The sequence below is a fragment of the Morus notabilis genome, unplaced genomic scaffold (assembly GCF_000414095.1).
Source record: "Morus notabilis unplaced genomic scaffold, ASM41409v2 Scaffold995, whole genome shotgun sequence".
NCBI classification, from domain to species: Eukaryota; Viridiplantae; Streptophyta; class Magnoliopsida; order Rosales; family Moraceae; genus Morus; species Morus notabilis.
In genome coordinates, this window is record NW_010360424.1 from 1 (window position 1) to 24,091 (window position 24,091).

Here is a 24,091-nt window from a genome sequence, read left to right on the forward strand (position 1 = left end):
ACTGAAGACGTCGTATTGGCCACGTAGTTCCTCAATGAAGGGGACTGAGAAAGGCCGTCAGGAGAAGCGGTTGCACCTTGGCTTTTGTTCTTCTGTTGCATTACTCTCCTTGCTATGTAACCTCTCACCCAAGGTGTCACATCTTCATTGATCTTGATCATGATGAAGAAGATGATGCGGTAGATCACAATCATGCTGAAGATCACACTGACATCCACCCATTTCGACCGGTGTATGTCGATCTGGAAGATGTTTTCCAGGATGAACTCACCTGAGATTTTGGGCAGGTCTGGCGTCTGGTTGTCGAACATCAACCCCATCAGATCATTCTGGTATTGTCCCTGAAAGTTAAAAGAAAATTTTAATACTTTTAGTAATGCTACAGGACCTTCTTGTTAGTATCTTTTTTCCAACAAGTGGTTGTATAGTTAGCGCTGTTTTACCGAAAAATGATACACACAGTGAAAAAAAAAAAAAACAAAAAACAAAAAAAAAACAATTTCACGAGGTATCATGAAACTAAATTATAACTTGTTAGGGGTTAAAGAAGTTGAGACAAAAGAGTAATTTCGGTTTTATAAATTTGACGAAATTTTACCGCGTATGCTATGCATTCATGATATTTATGATTAAAATCTTTCATGATGTGTATCTTTGCTCTAATTTACCTGTAGAGCCCAGAAGTGGAAGCTGATATATGACATTGGATAACGCCAGACAGGCTTTGGGATGTCCTTTGGAAGCCTGAAGTATCCAGACACCAACATGAATATGCCCTGCCATGAGAAGAATCCCACAAATTTGTCAAGAGAGTATAAACAAAGAACCATAATGGTATATGATAACTTTTTTAAACAATACCTACTAGTGTTGTTGTGAAAATAGATCTTTTGTAACAAAAATCATTTAGAATGTTTCAAGAAAGTCAAATCATGGTATCAGAAATGGGCTACCCAGATTATTTTATAATCTAAAAGCAATTCCAAAAAAGTCAAATTAAACAGAATATTTCTATGCATGTGAGATTATTGCTACACATGCTGAAGTAGAGATGAAAAGTTTTTCTTGTGATGTAAGTAAGAAGAAAGCTGACCTGAATTCCAGCTCCGATGATGATTCCCATCAGGAAGTTGGGAATGATACTGGCTATGGCCATCATCAAGCTCTCAACGACGGTGACACTCGCGTAAAGGCACAACACAAAGAACAGGTAATGCATGAAACCTGGATGGAGGTGGACCATGAAATAGCAAATGGTTCCGGAGAGAAATGTGATCAGTATCAGGAATGGCATGGCAGAGATTGTGTTGCTGATAACAAATGCAGTCACACCATAGTGACCATTCAGCCTCTCTCTTTGGAAAACCTGTTGAAAAAGGAAGATATATATCAAGCTGTCATTTTTTTTTCCTTTCTTTTTATGTAAATTGTTTAGGCCTTTAAGGCTCCTTTCTTTTTTTTTTTTTTTTTTTTTTTTTTTTTTTGTATGGGGGTGATGAGATACTATAATTCTACTTACCTTCATATCCTCCACAAATGAAGGGAACCCACCAATCGACATGAATGTGACGAATCCAAAGACGAAAGATGCACATGAGCCTCTTGCCTGTTGGACATGTGTTAGTACATGAAAGAATTTTAGTTATTTTTACAGAAACTAACTTATAAAAAAAATGATTGGAGGTATGAATTAATTTTACATACCAGGATTGAATTGTAGCCTGTCCCCACATTCAAATAGATGGTTCCTATACAAATTGTGACCACAAGGTAAATCACCAGCCTGAGCCAGTAATAGCCAAAGTCTCTCGACATGTTGACGAAAGACCGCTTGGTCAACATACAGGCTTGCATCAAGAAACTGGCCTGACTTCCTCCCGCATCTAGAACATCTCCTTTCTGCAACATATGGTGAAAAAAAAATTGTATTAATACATAGCATTTACTATAATGGTTTCAGGAAAATGCCTTATCTGGTGGTCGATTTCTAAGCAGCTTCTTCAGAACAACACTTACAACTTTGGATATAGCATCAACTTTTTCTCTTGCCGCGTAGCAGTATTGAGAAGTTCGGTAGGAGTCGATGAGAGTTCGAATTGCTTCAGCAGTTGTAATCTTCTCCATAGGATCATCACTTGCCTCAAACTGATGAAGAAAAAAAAAAAAAAAAAAAAAGGAGGTTAACCAAAAGTGCAAAGGCCATTTTTGCCATGGATTGAGAAGCTCAATAGAGAGTAAATAGAAAGCAATAATACCCTTAGTTTCATGGACCCTTTTAAAGTGGCTTTGACTTTATCAAAGTCAGAATTAATGCATCTTAGAAAATGATCAGATGGGTTCCTCAGAGCAGGGCAAGGAAAACCAGCTTGTGCAAAGAACTGCACAAAAACCAATCAATATAAGAAGACCATTCACAGAGTTCATAATCAAGTGTATAACCAAAAACAAAAAGAGTATAATTTTTTTCTCTACTTTATTCTTGCCTCATACGCCTCAGAAGCCTGACCAAAATAAACAGTCTTGCCCCCAGAGAGCAAGTACAATTGATCAAACAGCTCAAAAACTTCACTGCTAGGCTGGTGAATTGAGGCTATCACAGTCCTCCCATCCCTTGACAAGCCACGTAATGTTTGTGTCACAAAGAAAGCAGAAGCACTGCCACAAGAAAAATCCAAATTCATTCATTAAGAGCTCGCTAAGTCCAAAGATAAATGAGGATAAACAAAATTAAAAAACTATTTTGAGTACAAGACAAAGATAGCTCCTTTTGGCAACCTTGTGAAGTAATAACACTCAAAAAGAGCACATAGTTCCAAATCAAAGAACAGCAAACAGGCAAGACTTAAAATTAAAAATAATAATAATAAGAAAAAAAAAAAAAAAGATGCCCATAACAGAAAACTAAGGCCTTGTTCATTATCCTTCTTTTTTTTTTTTTTTCCTTCAACAAGTAACAAAGTTGTAGTTATTTAAGATGTTGGAAATGAACCTGTCAAGTCCACTAGTAGGCTCATCAAGGAAGAGCAATCTAGGCCTTGTCAAGATCTCAAGAGCAATGCTCACTCTTCTCTTCTCTCCACCACTTATCCCACGCAAATGCCAATTCCCAATCACAGTGTCTGCACAATCTTGAAGCCCCATCTCTATGATGGTGCTCTCCACTAGCGCCCGCTTCTCCGACCACGCCATCTTATCCAGCAACCGCAGCCTCGCTGAGTAAGAAATCGTCTCCCTCACCGTAAGAGTCCCAATCAAGTTGTCATCTTGTGTCACATAGGCCTGAGAAGTCAGATACTATTTAGCAACATGTAACAATATGATCATGACACCATAAAACATTTACAAAATCCACTCTTATAGCTAATATTTTTTCCCCAAACTAAGAGTGGACGATTCAAACTTCTAGACTTCAATATTTGAGAGAATGTTGTGGATTTACCGCAAGATTATTCTTGCTACTGCAAATGGATTAAAAAAAAAACGAGAAAATAATTGGACTAGAAGCAAGATCTAACTTGTTGTAGTTGCTACTAACTAGTTTTTAACCAATAACATATTCATATATCAATTTTTGAGACACATAAATAATTAAAACATAAGACAATTATTTTCTAAAAAAAACACTACGCTTTAGCAAATTACAAACTCACAAAAAAAAAAAAAAAAAAAAAAAAAAAAAAAAAAAAAAAAAAACAGAAGAAAACCTTCCAAAAGTCTATTTTGTAACGATTTCTGACCCCTTGAAAAATTGCCAAGCGATAATATATAACATTTTTTCAGGGAAAAAATTACATATTCAAACAAATAGGCCATACACACAAGAAAAAAAAAATAATAAGAGGACTTACTGCAGTGCCAAAAGAAAGCTTTCTCTTGCGACCATTGAGAAGGATTGAGCCAGAGAGAAAAGCATTTGTAGCCAAGCGACTAGAGAGAGCATCAAGAAGAGTGGATTTGCCGGAGCCTGAGGGGCCCATGAGAGCGGTGAAAGTCCCCGGCTCGGCGTAGCCGGTGAGGCCTTCTAGAACCTTCTGCGTCTCCCCATTACTAAGCGTGACGGTCACAGTCAGATCCTTCCATGTCAGCCTTGCAGAAACATCTCCAACAAGCTCTGTATTCGTCGTCTCCTTCCAAAGCGTCTCGCTCAATGGGCTCAAACCGCACCCCGCCGCTACTAGCCCGTTTCCCGCCGCCGCCTTCCCGGCCTCTATCTCCATCATCACACGGTTCGCTTGAGCGTTTCTCGTCATCTTTTCGCGATGATCTTGATCATCAACACTTTCAGTCGTACCATATCCCATTATATATATGTATATATATATATATATATGTGCTAAATTCCAGCTTGTTTTTTTGACCAAAGATCGATCTTTGTGTATTGTTTTCTCCTCTAAATAATATAAGTGAAGATGTGAGATTTTGATGACATGGTGAAATGGGAAATGTGTGAAGTTTAGTTTGACTAAAAGTGATTTTAATGTGCCATGCAAAATGAGCCCTTCAAAGCTGTTAGGATAACAGTACTATTACTAACACTTCTTTTTCATGAAGGGAAGGATTGATATTAATATTGTTGCCATTAGAAAGCTTTTTGGGTTTCAAAATGATCTGAAAGTGGAAGAGTAGTGATATTGTATTGTTATGCAATGGGATTAAACATGATTTTTTTTAATTTAAAAAAAAAAAAACTTGTAAGACAATTAATGAGTACGGGTGGTCGCTGTTAGGAGCATTTAATATTTGGACCGACACCTATTAACGTTTTCCACAGAGTCTCTCTCTCTCTCTCTCTCTCTCTCTCTCCTCTTTCTTTCTTTCTTTCTCTCTTATCTTGCTTTCACACGGTTGTTGCACAATTTAACTCCTGATCAACCACTTTCCTGGACACGTTAAAATTTGCTATTTGTTATTTTTGTGAGCGGTAATGATTGTGTGTTTTCATGCAACTAGTGTAATAGTTATCCATACACGTCTTTTTCTTTTTAGTGAAAAAGAAAACTGCCATATGTTAATGAGGATTGATTGATTAATGTAATACTTTTGGATAGTTAAGTCGTCGAGAGTGGAGTGTGAACAGTCACTTTTTACTACAAATATATATATATATATATAATTACAACAAATAAATTAAACGACTCACTCGTAATGAAACATTCTAGTTAAAAACAACAAAAAAATAAAAAGTTGTTTTTCGAAAGCCGTCATTAATGCCTAACATTCATCCACGGTCACTTTTAAAGAAAATTTTCTGTTGAATGTCACAATTCAATGACGATTTTAAAAAAAAGATAAATTCTCTCTGTCTCACACAAATTCTCAAATTTTTTCGCTCTTTTCTACAATTCCAAGCATGTAGTAGTGCATAATCCCAGTTTATGAAATTTGCTCCCTCTTTCACAAATTAATTTTCAAATATAATCCTAGTTGATAAATACAAGGCATATATATAGGCCACCAATTTGAGTTTAGAATTCAAGTTTTACTACAGTAAAAAAACTCTCAGAAATAGTCACATCTAATTTTTTTGCTGCAATAAAAAACTTTTATATAAAGTCACATCTCAACTCGAATTAAAAACTCGAATCAACAAACTAAACAGCTCATATATAGTACATATTAATACCCCAGCCAATATTATTCTACATTTAGAGGAAGTAGATGTCACATATTATGTAGATCATGGGATCTTTCAACAAGCCTCGTACGACCAGCTTATATATATATAACATGCAGTTGGCTAAATCGTTTTCAACAGTACCAATATGCAGGTTTCTTAATTGTTACCATCACTAATAATGTAAAGAATTTCCTAAACTACCATATAACATAAATACATAATAGATCACCACTACCTTTATAAATTGATTTCTTTTTCCGGGTCAATATTTGTCTCACACACAAACATAGACGTATCATGTATTGGCAATAATATTAAGCAGCGGCATCACGATCAATGTTACTCAAATACGTATTCACATCACCTTTATAGCTCACATATTATTTTCCTTGACAAATCCAATTTCTAATACTTTTGACAACGAAAATAAAAATTCCATTTTTATTGTCATATTAAACTTCATTGGAAATAAGCAACATAACTTCACTTACTTTCAAGGGGGGAAAAAAAGTTATCTGCAATTCAATGCAAGGGTAAATAAATGAAAAATATCTGCACTAGATTACTATGTAATATATATTTAGTGGTAATAATACTTGACGTAACGAGGATAGAGACTAGGAAAGGAAAAAAAAAATGAAATGAAAAGACTAGAAGATATTTATATCAGCAGTGTTATATAGATCCACGGGGATAACCTAAGGAGTGGGCCCATATAGGATATATTTATATCCCCACCGAAATATGTAAGGCCCGTTCGATAGAGTTTTTTTATTTTCGTTTTTGATTAATAGAAGAAAATAAGTAAAAATTTATGGTGATTGTTTAGAATCATACTTATAAAAATTGCTTAAATGAGTCAAAATATATAGGATCTATTCTTTGAGTCTGATGGGGATATATAGTACCTGTTTGTTAAAGTTTTTACTTTTACTTTTAAGAGTTATCTATGCATTTGCTTCATATAAGATTTAAACTACTATTTAAATTTTTTTCATACAGTATTTTTTTTTATAAAATTTAAATTCATATTCAAACTTTTCTATTTAAACTTCGTATAAATTTTTAATAAGTGTTTGAAACCATACTTTTAAGAGAGCTTAAATGAGTCAAAATAGTTTTAAAAAATAAGCATTAAAAATATCTAAACACTTACCCAAATAGTCCGTATACCAAACAAGGCCGTAGAATTTTTAATACATGAATAATGAAGAGAAGGACAATTAATGCAAGTGGTTCGAAGATGAAGGAAAGTAAATAACACCGCCCATGGGTCGCTTTACTCTGGTCTATATATATGTTAGTATAAAATCTTTAATTTGGGGCATAAATGGCTCATTCATCATCTCTCAACTACTACCCATTACCCAATTAGCTGTTATATCTTATTAATACAAATAACACCACATGTACACACACCCCTTCAATAGTGCTCCTCTCATTTTTGCCACTTTTTTCTCTACTCAGCTCTTGGACAGAACAAAAGTTACAAAACCTATCCTTGTGCCCTAGCTGGTTCACTTGACCAGTTTGGAACTTGGAAGCCAATATTTTTGACCAAGCTATTGGACTCAACCAACACTCGCACACTTTGACAATCAATTTTAGTTTGTTGTATATACATCAGATGTCAGTAATAAAAAAAAAATTCTTATTAGATATCACAATTCATAAAAAGTAAGTTTTATTGTTAATCTTATAGTTTTTATTATTGTGTATTGAGAACACTTATCCACTTAACTTTTGAAATTTTAAATTTTAATTTTTGGGTCATATCATGACAAAAAATATATTTGTGATCTAACCAACGCAAAAAGTGAAATTTGTGAGTATGCCGTTATCTAATAAAAAAAAAAGTTTGCCTTCTTCTTCTTCTTCTTCTTCTTCTTCTTCTTCTTCTTCTTCTTCTTCTTCTTCTTGTAAAAGTTTCTCTTGTTGTTGTTGTTGTTAAAAAAATTTGTCCTGTTGTTGTTGTTGTAAAAGTTTGTCCTGTTGTTGTTGTAGTAAAAGTTTGTTTGTCCTGTTGTTGTTGTTGTAAAAGTTTGTCCTGTTGTTGTTGTTGTAGTAAAAGTTTGTTTGTCCTGTTGTTGTTATTGTAAAAGTTTGTCTCGCTGTTATTGTTGTTGTTGTAAAAGTTTGTTTGTCCTGTTGTTGTTATTGTAAAAGTTTGTCTCGCTGTTATTGTTGTTGTTGTAAAAGTTTGTTTGTCCTGTTGTTGTTATTGTAAAAGTTTGTCTCGCTGTTATTGTTGTTGTTGTAAAAGTTTGTTTGTCCTGTTGTTGTTATTGTAAAAGTTTGTCTTGCTGTTATTGTTGTTGTTGTAAAAGTTTGTTTGTCCTGTTATTGTTGTTGTTGTTGTAAAAGTTTGTCATGTTATTGTTGTTGTTGTAAAAGTTTGTCCTGTTGTTGTTGTTGTTGTTGTTGTAAAAGTTTGTCCTCTTGTTGTTGTTGTTGTTGTAAAAGTTTGTCCTATTGTTGTTGTTGTTGTACAAGTTTGTTTGTCCTGTTGTTGTTGTTGTTGTAAAAGTTTGTTTGTCCTGTTGTTGTTGTTATTGTTGTAAAAATTTATCTTGTTGTTGTTGTTGTTGTAAAAGTTTGTCCTGTTGTTGTTGTTGTTATAAAAGTTTGTTATATTGTTGTTGTTGTAAAAATTTGTCCTCTTGTTGTTGTTGTAAAAAATTGATGTTATCTCTATAAAAAATGAAAATTCACCTTTATGCAGTTGATACAGGGGAAAATTTGAAAACCCCAGCACTACGCATCTTCTTTTGGTTTTGAATTTGCGAGACACAAAAAAAAAAAAAAAAAAAAAAAAAAAAAAAAGAATACAGATTATCATCATCAAAGAAAAATTAACAAACAAAAAACTAGTTGACCTTTTTGTACCCAAAAAAGAAAAATGAAGTAGTTGACCAGTCACGTTGAAGAGCACAGCCAAAGAGGTCCCTCTTTTTATTTTCTTTTTCCCTTTTTTAATTTATTTATTATTCACTTTTTGCCAGCTTAATTAACGAAATATGCTACTTAAATGGTGTATCCGTGCTACAAAATAATAAAACATATACTCACACGTAGTTAGGAAAACATGATTCATGAAACCTCTCCTTAAAAATAATTGTATGCTCATTGCTGTAATTCTTAGTGTTATTTGAATTTGATTTTATTCTTTTGAACTTGTAGTCATGCATAGTTTAGAAATAAATAGACAGTTTCCTAGTAAAACTATAAAACCTATGTGGTGAAGACACTAACTCATGAGAGAGCAAAGCTATGAAGATACAATCTCTTATCATTAATTAACGTGATAATATTTTAAACACCTATCAATATAAAAATGATAATTTATATGTCACATTAATTAATATATAAGAGTTAAAATTTAAGTAAGTGTTTCTATTATTATTCGTTACTATGTATATACGGCTAAGGGGCCTAATTTCTTCCTCTTCTTCTTTTGTTGTACTTTTCATGAGATAAACAGTGGTGACAACTAACAAATCCACTGTTTTTCACCCAATGCTACCACAAACATGCACATTATTGGTGACAAGAGAACCAAAATGGTATGGTCATTAGGGTATACTGATGCAGAGACTAGTGTGGTATTAGTGATGTAGCTCGTGTTGATGTTGTCGTGTCCGTTTGCAGGTTGCAAAATGCTGGTCGTACTCGTTCATGTTGTTTTTATCACTTCTTGTTTTCTGCATTAACGTTTCTGTACGCCTATTGTTTATATCATTTTAAATAATTAAATGTTTACACTTTACTCTTCACACCTCCTTCTAATTACACACTTATAATTTTCAAATGATTTAATTTTCTTTCTACACACCTTTATTGTTTTAAAATTACCCCTAACTATTTTCATAAAACTATTAAGGATATTTTTATTTACACCCCCTCTTTTTCTCTACACACCAACCTCTTTACTCTTCACACTCCTATCTAACTACACACGCCACGTAAGTTAATTTTTCACTTTAATATTATATTTTGTTTATATCTTTTTTTTTTTAATTTAGGCATAGAGCTTTTTCTTTTTAAGTTCAATAGGAAAACAAAAAATGAAAAATAAAAATGAAAATGAAAATTTTTTAAAAAAATGTAAATTAAGTTGCATTATATTTATTGAATATTGATTGAGTTAGCATTAACAAAAAAAAAATCCAAGGGGAAAAGACCCCTAGTCTGACATTATAAAAAACAAAAAAAGTGAAACAAGTTGGTTAAAAGATTGATTAGCAAACAAATGTAAAAACAAAATGAAACATAAAAGAAAAAAGAAAAAACAATCTTCATATAACAAATAGTAAAGAAAATTGAACTACCACCGTGTAATATTTTGGAATAGTCATTGAAAACGTGAAAATTATTTGGAATGGATTTTTGAAATAGAAATAATTTATAATTTAGAAAATTATATGTGGGGTGTGTGGAGAAAAAAAAAATAGTCTCTATTAGTTTCTCTTTTGTAATAAAATAAATTATATAATTAAGTTTATTGTCTTTTTTGATCATTTTACTTAAAGGACTTTTTTGTAAGAAGAAATTTTTAAATTGAGTGAGTATAAAGAGTAAAAAGAAAAAGTGTGAATAGAACTACCCTTTAATAAAACGTATGTTTTTACTATTAAAGTATGTCCATAAACTTATTAGCCCAAAAATTTAATAAGTCCATAAACCCAATGTGTGGAATGTTCCAATGTTAAGTGCAGATTATGATTGCTTGATATTTGTACGTAAGATAGGCTAAGGGGTGGCTATTGATTAATTAGCTTATTTTAATGTGTAGTTATTGTTGTATTTGCTCTAGCATGTAGTTTTCATCCAAGAAGTGAAGAAGAAATATAAAGCTAATAGATTTGAGTAGTTCAGGAGGTTGTAAGTGTGAGTATGGTGTCTTTGAGAGTTGTAATAATTGAGTGTGTAAATCTTCTTTTTGAGTGCTCTTAATAATAATAAAAATATTTGTGTGTCTAATAGTGTTGGGTTTAACATTTACTATGTCACCTTGACCTCTGTGACATAAATGTTAGCACTCTTATGAGTGGTTTTTTTGGTTTTCTTCTTAAAAGTACAGATCAGGCCTCACTGGGGTAGGCCGGTTGCCCGTTTCAAACATCGGGCCACAGAGACAGCCACAACCTGGCCCATTTGACCCAGCCCATATTAACCCACCGCTTGAAGTAAATACACGCCACGTGATCACGTGAGAGTAAGAGAGCAGTGGAACACTCCCCAGTTCCCTTTTCCGCAAGAGTATCCGAACTCTCCAGTTTTCATCTCATAAAGGAATCAAGGTAAGGTTTTTTTATTTTATTTTATTATTATTATTATTTTTACGTATTTCTAATGCCATTTTTTCTCCTAATCTTTGAATTTTTGCTACGTGGGATTTACTTGTTTTCTGGGTTTGCTTTGATTTAGCATTTACGCTGACTTGTGCAATAGTAACTTGTCCATTGAAAAAAAAGTAAATGGGTTTTCCTTTTTTCTGAATATAATGCGAAACTTCGTACTTTGACTGTTTTGAGTGCGTGTAATTGCATTTTTTTTTTCCATTTAATTTGGTTATGGTCCTTAGTTTGGTCTGCTGTGTAAATTTTAAAGGTGGGTTTATAAGAGAAAAGTGCTTTTATCACCAACATATCCCCTTTTGTGCTAGTGTAGTTGTAGGCTTGAGGGTATGTATGTAATATATTGTAGTTGAAGAGTGTATTAGATTTTTGAGTGTCTCATTCCATCACACTATATACTTTTTTCATTCCTTTCCCTCCCTGGATATTTTTGAAAGTCATCTTTGATAAACGAGTCATCAAAACATCAAAAACTTTAAAGGGTTGTTTGGAAGATATACTCAAACCCAAATCATGATTTTACTACAGTATTTTTTATCTCATACAGAGTTTGAATTTTAAAATTTCTTCTTTTATAAAGTTTCTGTAAATGAACTCAAATCATAATCTGAGTATACATTTTAAACGGATCCTAACTTTCTGTTTGGGGTGTTGTTGGGAATTGGGACATATGGAATCTTCAACACGTTTGAGAAATATGCGAGAAATGTGATTTTTGAAGTATTTCTAGGGAATTATCTACAGAATTAGGGAATATTATTTAGTATGGATTATCAGAACTGCTGGAAATTATGATTCAAAAGTGTGACTGATGGCAGGTATTTGAGAAATGGAAATATGTTTTAGCATATTTCACTTTGAGATGTCACCCTTTTTATTTATTTATTTATTTATTCTCTTCTGGTTGCTCATCAATAATTGATAGTGATAATTCATTTGCAGTAAGGAACTAGAAGTCCAACTAAGTTAGAGGGTCGTTTTGATGGCTTCATCTGAAATAAAATCTGGAGCATTGGTTTCACTGGAGGACCTACATCCAAATTCACCTAACTTCAAGCAAGGCGCTTCGCTTAGAGTAACTGGAAAGTAAGAATTCTGCCTTTCCAAACACCTGATTCCGCCTTGTTCTGTACTGGATTTTCAGATACAACTTTACCTGTTACTTAATTTTTCAAGTTCATAAGTGACGAGTTTCCTTCCTTGGCTTAACTAGGACTACAAATTTTGAGAATTACCAAGTTTTAGTTCATAAAGCTTTAAACTTTTGAGTCTCGGGAACTGTATCTTTTTTAAGAATGCTCTTTACTGGATCAGAGTTTGGTGGCAGAGAAGTGAACTTGTGTTGTCCCACTGAAGTTGTTGGTCTGATTTGTATAGAACACCATTGTGTAAGCAAGGCAGTGACGGGGAATGGGATGGAAGAAAATTTGGAAAATGTAGAACCAAGGATATAATTTTTCATGCTGATGACAACATTTCTGCAGGATGGAAGAAATAGATTTTATAAAGGGTAGTATTTGGTGGTTTTGGCATAGATTTGAAGTAGTTGGTGTCCACGATAATGAAGAAGTAGAGCTGAGGTGAAATTTGATTGGAAAATGATACATATGATAAAATAAATAAATAAAAATAAAGGCCACCGAATTATGATACCTTTGCATTCATGATGTTTAACTGTTTATAATTGCTCTATTGGATTAGAGGAGAACTAGATTAGAAGATTGTGACAAGAATGAAGAAGATAATATCGATCAACATCATTTCAAAATAAGCTATTTTACGTTATCAACTTTACTTTTCAATCTGGTTGCCTTTTGGCCAGAGGAATATATTGATATATCATGATTGACGTTTACCTAAATACAGGTGTTTTCATTTGTTGATGCTATTATTTTTTGTACATTTTACTTAGATTTTTTCGACTACACTAATACTCAGATTCTCTGATTGGGCCTTATGATAGAACTAGGCTAATCGTAGGAAAATATAGCAACAAAGAAGAAGAACAAGAATTCTCTTATTCAGAAATGGAAGATTTACAAGTATTTAACAGACTTCGAGGGTCTGCAAGCCTCCCCTAATTGGACACAGCCAAGACTTTCAAGACTGATTACAGTTTCAACAACTAATTTCCCTCCTACTCAATAATCCTTCTTCCTATTTATATCAACCCCTCTGCTAACTGACTTCTAACTAACGCCCCCTCTTCTAACACTCACACTCGTGCCACCTTCTAATTTCCCACTCCTACCCCTCTTATTCCTCATAATATACACTTGTCTAAGCAGTGGCTTATCAACTACACCCCCCCTAAAAAAAGTAACCTTGTCCTCAAGGTTAAAGGTGGGAAACTGCTGTTGGATGACGTCGAAAGGCTGCCAAGTGGATTCGAACTCCGGTAAATGGCGCCATTTGATCAACACTTCCAAATTGCCAGTTGTAGGAGAATAGCGCGTATCCACGAGTTGCTCAAGTTCCACTTGCAAGGTTAAGTCCTCGAGCAGAATAGGCGGTAATGATTGGGCTTGTATCGCTAGACCAATAGCTTTCTTCAGACGAGACACATGAAAAACAAGGTGCAATTTAGCGTGAGCTGGCAATTGTAACTTGTAAGCAACAGGTCCTATGCGAGCAATCACAGGAAAGGGACCATAATAACAAGGAGAAAGCTTCTCATTAAGTACGCGCGCCAAAGAGCGGTGACGATAAGGTTGCGGCTTGAGAAAAACCAAGTCGCCTACTTTAAAGGATGCATCTCTGCTTCTTATTAGCTTGCACCTGCATAGTCTGTTGCGCCTTAAGCAAATTGTCTTTTAATTCCGCTAGCAAAGCGTCTCGCTCACTTAACTGCAAATCCAACTCAGAAGTGGTGGTGGAACTAGGCACATAAGAAACTAATGGTGGAGGATCACGGCCATAGAGAGCCTCGAACGGAGTCATAGCCGCTAAGACATGGTAACTCGTGTTATACCAAAATTCCGCTAGCAAAGCGTCTCGCTCACTTAACTGCAAATCCAACTCAGAAGTGGTGGTGGAACTAGGCACATAAGAAACTAATGGTGGAGGATCACGGCCATAGAGAGCCTCGAACGGAGTCATAGCCGCTAAGACATGGTAACTCGTGTTATACCAAAATTCCGCCCATGGTAAATGCCTATACCATTGCCGAGGTGCACCTGAAACAAAGCAACGTAGATACGCCTCCAAACACCTATTGACAACCTCCATTTGGCCATCCGATTGAGGATGGTAGGCGGTACTCCTACATAAGGAAGTGCCCTGCAACCGGAAAAACTCACTCCAGAAATTACTCAAGAATATTCTATCACGATCTGAAATAATGCTCCTTGGGAAACCATGTAAGCAAACAATTTCTCGAACAAAAGACGCTGCCACTGTTTTGGCAGAAAAATGATGTTTAAGGGCAACAAAGTGAGCATATTTATTGAGGCGGTCAATCACCACAAAAATAGAGTCCTTCCCCTCCGATTTGGGCAGTCCTTCAATAAAATCCATAGAAATATCCTCCCACACCTGGTGGGGCAAGGAAATAGGCTGCAGTAGCCCGCCCGGAGATGAAGTGGATGCCTTATGTTGTTGACAAATAACACACGCAGCCACAAAAGACTCCACGTCCTGCCGCATACCCTTCTAATAGAACTCCATAGCCAACCTTTTATAGGTTTTGAGCACCCCCGAGTGCCCACCCACCTTAGATCCATGAAATTCCCTTAACAACACCTCAATGAGTGGAGAACGGGAAGGAGCAACTAACCGGCCTTTATAGAGTAAGGTATCCCGCTGTAGGGTATACCCTTTGGGAGTAGAAGTGCCCTGGAGCAAGGAATTCCGAATTTTAGCCAACTCCACATCTGCCAAAACCTGCTTCTACAACTTAGCGATGTCTAACACCTTCGGAGTGGACAAAACCATCAACTGTAATCCCATTTGCTGCCTAGACAAAGCATCCGCAGCTTTTTTCTCAATTCCAGGCTTATATTGGATGTCAAAATCATAACCAAGCAACTTACAAAGTCATTTCTGATGCTCCGCACTCACCAAACGTTCCAACAAAAACTTTAAACTCTCTTGATCGGTCCGCATGATAAAATGCTTCCCTAACAAATAGTGTCGTCATTTTTGTATGGCGAGGACTATGGCCATGAGCTCCCTCTCATAAACCGACTTCGCACGAGCACGCATGGACAGGACTTGCCTAAAGTAAGCAATTGACCGTTGTTGTTGCATTAATACCGCGCCAATACCAAACCCCGAAGCATCAGTTTCCACCACGAACGGTTGAGAAAAATCCAATAAAATAAGGATTGGTACCTGTTGGTGTAAATTCACTACGCAAGTGCACGTGCCGAACAAGTAATAAAGTGAATGAGTAGAGTATCGTTCCCACGGAAAAAGTTACTAATATTTTTCCTAGTAAGATTCAATATATGCAATGTAAACAAATTCAATGGTTTGATTCAACTACAAGGACTAAAGGGAATTGTAGTAAATAGATGTAAATAAAAACACACTCAGTTATCAAAGGTAAAAATCAATCTATGTGAAAGGACTGAGACTCAATTTGCCCTTCTCTACAACCTGAGCTATGTATGCTACAGCCTTGCTAAGCGATGCTATCAGTTAGCCTGAAACACGAATTAACAGAAGAGTATTCCGATCTACTTATGATTTCACCTCTTTACTTAAATTTCAACATATTCCTATGAAAAATCTAAACAGAGAGGTTGTTTTAAGCTTGGGTTTCAATTGGGTTATGTGAGACTATACTACTCGCAAATAAGCTAGTTCTCTTTATGAAAATAAGCTAAACTCACACTGTTGAATATTGGTCTAATTCCAATCAACTTTCCAGCAAATTGAAACTCACAGTATTTTGTTTAAGATGGTCAATTAGTAAACAAAAATGAACGATAAAGATTATATTGAACAAACTAGATCAGCATCAATATAGAAAAAGTGAGTATACACAACGTTAATTACAAATCTGGGTACTTTATCATCCCAGCCAAATGTATCTAGCTCATACTTGTCTGGTTAAACACAACAAAATAGACAATTATCTTTCAAGTACAGAGAGAGGAAGAATAAACCGAATCAGGAGAATGAAAGTAACGACAAAAATGAATTCCAAAGAATGGTGGTGTCCTCTTCTTGCTCATCGTCTCCTAATTTCAGCTCCAATTCCTCTCCAGTACTGGTCCTTGCGTTTTCTTTCTCTCCTTTTTTCCTTCTCGTACTGTACTATTCTTTCTTTCTTTTTCTGTGTGTAAGTGCGGCCCCCCTCTTCTTAGCTCAAAGCTTTCCTTTTATATGCTAGGGTAAGGGTGAGATGTACAAGTGTGCAAATCATAGAGGACTGAGAATTCTTTGCTGACCACGTCATGGTTATGCCATCTTGTCTGCCACTATTCTGCTTACTAGACTAAATGACTACCAGCAGTATTTTATTATGCCAGCCTGGCACAACTTGCACTATCCTCTGCTCCAGCATTGCTTGTAGCAACGTTGAATTAAAATTTCCTGCTATTCTACGCCAACCACTTGTTGCGCTTCCTCCTAAGTGATACCTTTCACTCCTGCAACAAGTGAGGACCGCAATTCAACATGTTTTCTCTAAAGTAAAATGAAATTCTTGAAAAGAAAGAAGAAAACACTAGAACTGAAAATCAAACTTAAGAAAACAAGAAATACTGCAATTAAATGACAGTGAACACAGAAATAACGGAAATCACTCTCCAAACCTAACTATTCTAAGCCTGAAAGCCTTGAAGATAACTCTATTTTCTAGAGTTATCACACCCCCGAACTTAAACATTACTCGCCCTTGAGTGATGGGACAAAAGACAGACTCAAACAGAAACATGAAGACAATGACAAAAAAAAGAAAAAAAAAAGAAGAACAAACTGGTTCACTAAGCACATGATTGGCTTTTTTTTTCAGCTCTCAGTATTATATTTTAAAGATTCTTCTAATATGTAAAATTAGCAATGACTCAATATGTGATCAATCTGTTACCAGCTCACCCTCAATGTAAGTTTTCATAAGTGAGTGTGTGACAACTATGGCCCCTCATCTTGAATCACTTAGGGAGGCCAGATTACAAAAATTTCCACAATAGTCAATTTTTGCATTGTCACACAACCTCCTTACAAATTCCTTGTCCTTGCACTGATTCTCCCGTTCCAATTTGCACACCAAAACCAGTCGTAGGAGTATTCGGTAATGACAACTTGGAAACTAAAGCTAAGGAAATGAAATTGTGCTGCACCGGAATCGATTAGAACTATTACCTCAGGATGGCCGATTTCCCCCTTGACTTTAATGTCTTCGGTGTAGTGAATCCCATGACTAAATTTAATGACAATTCAATCACCTCCAACTGGAAGATCTCTTCCGGCTCTGCCTTGGAGTCCTCTAAATCAAATGCATCCATGTCCCACTCATTCTCATCACTTACTAACATGATCCTCAATTTTTTTTTTCTTGCAACGGTGGCCTATCGTAAACTTCTCATCACAACGAAAACATAACATGATCCTCAATTCGAAACGGAAATTCTTTTTTTGATTTCTCAGGTTTCTCCATTCCATAACCAGGTGGGGGCTGGTTCACCACACCTCCAAGTCCATTTCCACTCGGCTGTGACCTCCCTATGCGATAGACACACCTATATCTCTTCGCAACAGCATGTTTTTCTCCTCAATTCAATGTGTTGTGTCCATGATTTCAGTGAGCCCCGAAGGTTTAAGAAGCCGCAACTCCGCCCTAATTTCAGCCTTTAATCCATTGATAAATGTTAAAGTATTAAACTATTATTGGCCCATCTCCTAACAGCTTAAGTTTTTGGGATGGATTGGTAAACTAACATGGTATTAGAGCGGAACGTCTTGAGTTCAAACCCCCGTAATTGCACTCTTTATCCCCATTTAAATTTTCATCATGTGTTGGGTCTTTAATATATCTTGGGCTTAAATATTCACGTGCTAGGCTTTCTAATTAATTTACCCACACAATTGCCCATTGTCCAGCCCACACGTGAGGGGGAGTGTTAAAGTATTAAACTATTGTTGGTCCACCTTCTAACAGCTTAAGCTTTTAGGATGGACTGGTAAACTAATAATAAAGATACCTTCCAGAATTTCTTTTGGCACGTCGTGTAATGGGGTTGCGGAGACTTCAAACCTTCGGCGATATTCAGTCACCGTGCTCACTTGCCGTAGAGCCAAGAACCTCTCACATAAATTCCGCTCTTGTGAGGAACGGAACCTCTGTAAAAGTGCCACCTTGAATTCCACCCAATTGACAAATGGCCGGCGCTTATTTTGCCACTGAAACCAAGAGAGAGCATCTTCTTCCAAGGCTATTAAAAAAATTTCCTTCTCCGAAAAATGGTTAATGGAGAAAAACTATTCCATTCGGAACACCCAACTGTCTGGATCATCACCACTAAGCATAGGATAATCCAAGTGTTTCCTTCTCACCGGTGGCCAATTATCCTCCCCCCACAGCTCCGGAAACTCCCCATTGGACCCCTCCAAATCCTCGGGTAGACCCACTCCATGTCCCGGAAATCTCCCGTCAAACTCCCCTTTCTCCCACGCTGTTCTCCTTCCAAAAATTCTCCGTCCACGTCTGCAAACAGACTCGCCGGCCTTGAGTCCTTCAAAACGTCCATCCACTCTCAATTTGAATCCACCCTCCGCCGCCCGGTAACCCTCTTCCCAAATAGAACCCCGGCAGAATCCTTCATGAGCCCTAGGAATCGCAATTCGCTCCTTTCTGCGTGGAAGAACTCTACCGATCGGATCAATACTGCCGCCGACTCCACGCAACTCACCACGTCCTTCACCAACGAAAACCCTAGGTTCGACCGGTTCCCCCAAATTCGCTCAAATTCCTCCACTTGACCCACAGGTTCGCGTCGCTCCCCCATGGCATGCGTATCACAACCCTCGCAAACCCCAACCCTGCAGCCATTGCGAACTCCAACGGCGACGGTTCCAGATCCCTCCGCCCTCGATCCCATCATCGCCTGTGCTGTCAGTAACCGCAACTGCTCCATGAAACGACGCAGATTCGCCATATTTTGGCTCATCTCCGCCCTAACATCATCGATTCCCTTTTCCAGCGAAGCCTTGATCTGCTGCATCTCCTTCTCCACGGATTCAGACTTTTCTTCCGTTTTCTTGCCCGCAGCCATCTCTTAGAACAATGCTCTGATACCAAATTGATAGAACTAGGCTAATCGTAGGAAAATATAGCAACAAAGAAGAAGAACAAGAATTCTCTTATCCAGAAATGGAAGATTTACAAGTATTCAGCAGACTTAGAGGGTCTGCAAGCCTCCTCTGCTTGGACACAGCCAAGACTTTCAACACTGATTACAGTATCAACCCCTCTGCTAACCGACTTCTAACTAACTCCCCCTCTTCTAACACTCACACCCGAGCCACCTTCTAATTTCCCGCTCCTACCCCTCTCTTATTCCTCCTAATATACACTTGTCTAAGCAGTGGCTTATCAGCTTAATCATTGCTTCATAATTGCAAACAGATCATCTGATTCATATAATTGCATGATGCTTCATGTATTTATGTTATACCGGTATGGGTGGGTCAATGATTGGACCACATGCATATTGTTGATTCCATTAATTTATTTTCATTATCTTATCACTATGATTTCAAACAATTTAAACATTGTGAAGCTTGGTGTCTCCTTTTTCTCTTCAGGCTAGAAGAGTACTCAGCGGAGACAGCCATTGCCATGGTTGTCGATGGAGACGCCAAATTAAAGATCAATACCGAGCACCTAAGGGAAATTAGCTTTCGAATTGGCTCCATCTACCAGTTTGTTGGTGAACTAATTCAACCTGATAATCAGGTAAACTATTGATATATCGTCTAGTTGATTACAGATTAATATTCCTACAAATCTCCAATGTGTTTGTTCTATTTCAGGCAGTTTTACAGGCGCGTGTCGGAAGGAACGTCGACGGCATCAACCTTAGTCTCTATCATCAGTCGTTGCAGCTATTGAGGCAATTCGAGGCCAATCGTCTGAAGAATCCGATGAACTTGATAGACATTTTCTCTGATTGAGGTACTTTAATTATAACTTATACTTGAAGTACCAAAGAATGGATGTTTTTTCTTAAAGCTTTGCTCTTTATTTTTTATATGAAGTGGAATACGCTATTCAAATATTGTCAGAAAGTCATCCTTTTATAAGGTGGAGTTTTCTCATGCCCAATACCAATGTGTGAAACAAAAAACTAGGAATAGGAAAATGGTGTGCCATTACTTTGAAATGCTATTCCTATTGTAGTGACTAGTGCTAGTAATTATTTATTTATTTTTTATTTTTTTGAATGAACTAGTAATTTTGTTGGGTAAATCTTTGTATCAAACATAAGAAGGGTGAAACTGGAACATAAAACCAAAGAAGCGAGGGACAGAATCCCTAATTTGACCCTTTTTTTTTATGCGGCATAATATTTCTAGTTATCTCTAATAAAGTTGCAAAATGCCAGTAATATCGGAGGACCGGATTTGCCTGGCCTTTTCATACCATGTGGGCTGGGCTGCAGAGCCAGATTGACCCACTGCTCCTTCCGTGTCCTTTTGTGTGTGTGTGTGTGTGTGTGTGTGAAGTCTAGAAGCATCTACCTCCATATAAATCTATGTTATTTCTTAAATCTTTCCTCCCTTAATTTCTCATTATCTATCAACTAAGGATATTATTCATAGAGAAGGGTACAAAAGAGATTGGGTAATCTTGAGTGCATGGTGAGAGTTTTTACTTTTTATTGTTGATTCACAACCTTTTTAGTCATATAATTACACTAATAAAATGGTATTTATTAAAAAAAAAAGGGTAAAGGTCTAGACGCATGCGCTTTCAAAGATAAATTCTCTATTTTCTCAAAGAGGATTTGGCTTCGGCTCATTTACCTCAATTACGGTAACCTTATTGTTGTTACCATGACAAATAATTTTTAATTTGTTACATAATGTATAAAATGTTATGTTAGACTCCAATGTAAATGCTAATGTCAATTGTATATTTAACACGAAAAGATATGATAGGATATGTTATTTTTATTTATACTCTAATGCATAATGTTATTTTAAAGGTTAAACTCTATTTTTTCTATAAGGTAAATGCTAACATACCTCCCACTTTTTTTTCCGTTATTGATAATGACATTTTCATCCATTGAATAAACATTGAATTCTTGTGATGACATTATTAAAAATAAAAAAAAATAAAAAAAAACACTTGATTGTGTCAAATCAAATTCATTAAACCCAAAAAAGAAATTAAAAATAAAGGAAAAAAATTTAAAAAATATATATTATGGAAATTAAATCTACCTCTATGTCGCCTAAAGGAGGTTACCAGTGACCCTCCAAGATCTAAAAACGTTTTAAGATCTCTAAGAGGGAACCCCACCCACCGGGGTCGTGTCCTTACGATTTTGCTGTGAGACCCACCCCCATAATTCTCGCAATGGCGTCGCGATCTCATTGCGACCATCACGATGGGGCAGCGTCTCATCGTGACCCCTCGCGACGGCGATAGAGGTCGCGATTTGTGATTCCGTCGCAATGGGGATACAAGGTGAGGGACAAGTCTTGGTGTGAGTAGGTGGAACCTGTGTGGCAGATTCTGGCGTGATGGAGCTATCAAACAGGTTTTGCCCGAGTGTTTTCTTTTTAGCCTTTTCTCTCCTTTTTCCCTTGTGATTATTAGATTTTGTTATCGAATGTATTAATGTCTATATTTGTTTTTATGTAACCTTGATCTGAAACCATTGACTGATAATCTGAATGTTTAGAAAAAAAATAAAAATAGTAGAAAATAGGCCAATATAAAAAGCTTAAGAAAGTATATAGGTCAACTTTTAGTTATAGAAATTAATAGGCCATAACTTGTTAAGTTATGGTTCATAACCAGATAAGTTATGGACAAACTTGTCAAGTTATGGTTCATAGCCAGACAAGTTATGGACAAAAACCGTGAATTATGGACAATAACTTGTCAAGTTATGGTTTATAACCAGACAAGTTATAGACGAAAACAGTAATTTGACATATTTATTAACTTATGTAAACTATTGGCCTATTAATTTTAATTCATCTCAAGTCTTGGCCTATTTTTCTCTTTCTCAAAAAAAAAAAAAAAAAAACAGGTATCCACACTTATCCGACGTGGTACCATAGTCATATTCATTTTATAATTATTAAGCTTTGAAAATTATAAAAGTAAACTTTTAATATTAAAATAATTTGAAAAAACAAAAGTTGTAATGATTAAATGAAAAAATAACTATATCAACCAATAGGAATCAAGAGTCAAATTTACCATATGTTATACTTTGTGGGAAATTTATCACAAAATATAGCATATGAAAAATTTAACATAACAAATAACATTGTATTAGAGTGTTTTTTACACTTAATGATAAATTAACAATTAGCACATTAATTATGCATTGCATTAGAGATGCTCTAACATTTGTAATAACATGAGATTGCAATAATAATAATTTGAGAATAAAAACAATGACTCATTAGGAAGATTTGTGCATGCTTAATGTGATTTGGTTGAAACTAATATAACATGAGGATTGTTAATAAAAGCATGTAAATGCTTAATTTTCTATGTTAACACTCATAACAACATGAGATGATTGTAAAACGTTCATACTATACTAGTTCTAATTTTTTGATAATGATACTAAATTGATGTTTAAGCTTTTATTTAGAAAAGTACCATTGGGGATTCCTTATTATAAAATCATCTTTTTTATTTATTATTATTATTTGGTGATACCTATAATGCTCCTAGCTTCCCACTATCATTCAACAAATCAACTTCTCTAATTATGGGTTAATACAGTCACCTCATAGGTGCCATTAATCACCAATCACCACCGCGCATTAGCCCATTTGACTAGTCTACACGCGTGAGAAGAAGTATAGAGTAGCTAGCGTGGCAAGGTCCTTTTCAGTCTTAACCATAGCTATCTGTTTTGATTTTCTTTTTCCCTTTCATGACTAGTCAAATAGTATTTTTCGAGGGTACGTGCCAAAATCGCCCTTTTAAAACATATTTTTAGTGAATGACCATGGTTTTATTCAGGGGTTATCACATAATCTGCAAATCCGATTATCCTTAAAATCTAATCCAATTCGAACCGAAATTCAATCCAGTTTAAAGTTTTAAATCGGATTAAAAATGATTTTAGATCGAAGTGAAAATAATTTTAGATCAGACACGGATTGAGAAAATTTCAATCTGAAAGTTTTGAATCGAATTGCGGATTGAACACTTTCCAATCCACAAATCCAAAATTATATATATACATATGTATAATTTTTATAATTATATATAAAATATCTAAGTTAATTCTTTAAATTTTTTTAAAAAATCTAGTATATACTTAGTGGCTCATATTTGATATCCCTACTACAAAGCTCATATCTAATATCCCTAGTCCCTACTACAAAGCCCAGCACATTGTGAAACCTTTTTTTTTTTTTTTTGCTTGAAGTAACAATATAGATGTTTATTAATATTTCATGTTGTGTTTATTTTGTATGTATTTTTTTATTTTTATTTTTTAAATGTCAAAATCCGTGAATCCATGAGTCCATCCACAAAATTCGATATGTTTTGGATTGAATTTGATCCAATTCGAAAAGATTTTGGATAGGACATAGATTAGAATTTTCTCAATCCACAGTTCTGCATTGGATTGCGAATTGGTCTTCAATCCGCGGATTGAGATCCGTGAACACCCTTAGTTTATTAAATTACAAAAATGTTTAGTTTCTTGAAAATTTAAGAACCAGTAATTTACTTTGTTAAGATATTGTGTGCCAACCTTAGAGGAATGAATTGGGAATTGTCAAATTAGAGATAGTTCATCTGGCCAATTTGAAATTTTATAATATACGTATATATATTGTAAGGCTACAATATATCTATTCTTTTCGGATGTAAGGCTTCAAAATGATCAATCCATTGAAATTTTTGCAGTTTGCATCTAGTGGCAGTTGATTTACCCCCCCCCCCCACGACTGTTTG

General features: G+C 35.5%; 2 protein-coding genes across 4 annotated transcripts; one reads left to right on the forward strand and one right to left on the reverse strand.

Moving 5' to 3' along the window:
- Positions 1-5: 5 nt before the first annotated feature.
- Positions 6-4,628, reverse strand: LOC21387608 (ABC transporter G family member 11; the record flags this gene model as incomplete). Its single annotated transcript, XM_024164477.1, has 10 exons — positions 3,849-4,628; positions 2,990-3,279; positions 2,484-2,655; positions 2,256-2,378; positions 2,017-2,145; positions 1,705-1,899; positions 1,520-1,606; positions 1,094-1,366; positions 669-776; positions 6-341 (listed from the first exon to the last, which is right to left on the reverse strand). Coding segments are annotated over exons 1-10 (2,166 nt in total), but the record flags the coding sequence as incomplete, so codon positions are not given.
- Positions 4,629-10,831: 6,203 nt separating this feature from the next.
- LOC21387610 (CST complex subunit TEN1) lies at positions 10,832-20,602 on the forward strand. Of its 3 annotated transcripts, XM_024164482.1 has the most exons (5): positions 10,832-10,917; positions 11,917-12,060; positions 19,729-19,879; positions 19,957-20,098; positions 20,529-20,602. In XM_024164482.1, the coding sequence occupies exons 2-4, from the start codon at positions 11,957-11,959 to the stop codon at positions 20,095-20,097; spliced, it is 396 nt and encodes a 131-aa protein (XP_024020250.1). In that variant the 5' UTR covers positions 10,832-10,917; positions 11,917-11,956; the 3' UTR covers position 20,098; positions 20,529-20,602. The 3 variants fall into 3 exon arrangements, with proteins under 3 accessions (XP_024020250.1, XP_024020251.1, XP_024020249.1); XM_024164483.1 differs by lacking the exon at positions 20,529-20,602 and having other exon boundaries at positions 11,900-12,060; positions 19,957-20,441; XM_024164481.1 differs by lacking the exon at positions 20,529-20,602 and having other exon boundaries at positions 19,957-20,441.
- The last annotated feature ends 3,489 nt before the right edge of the window (positions 20,603-24,091 follow it).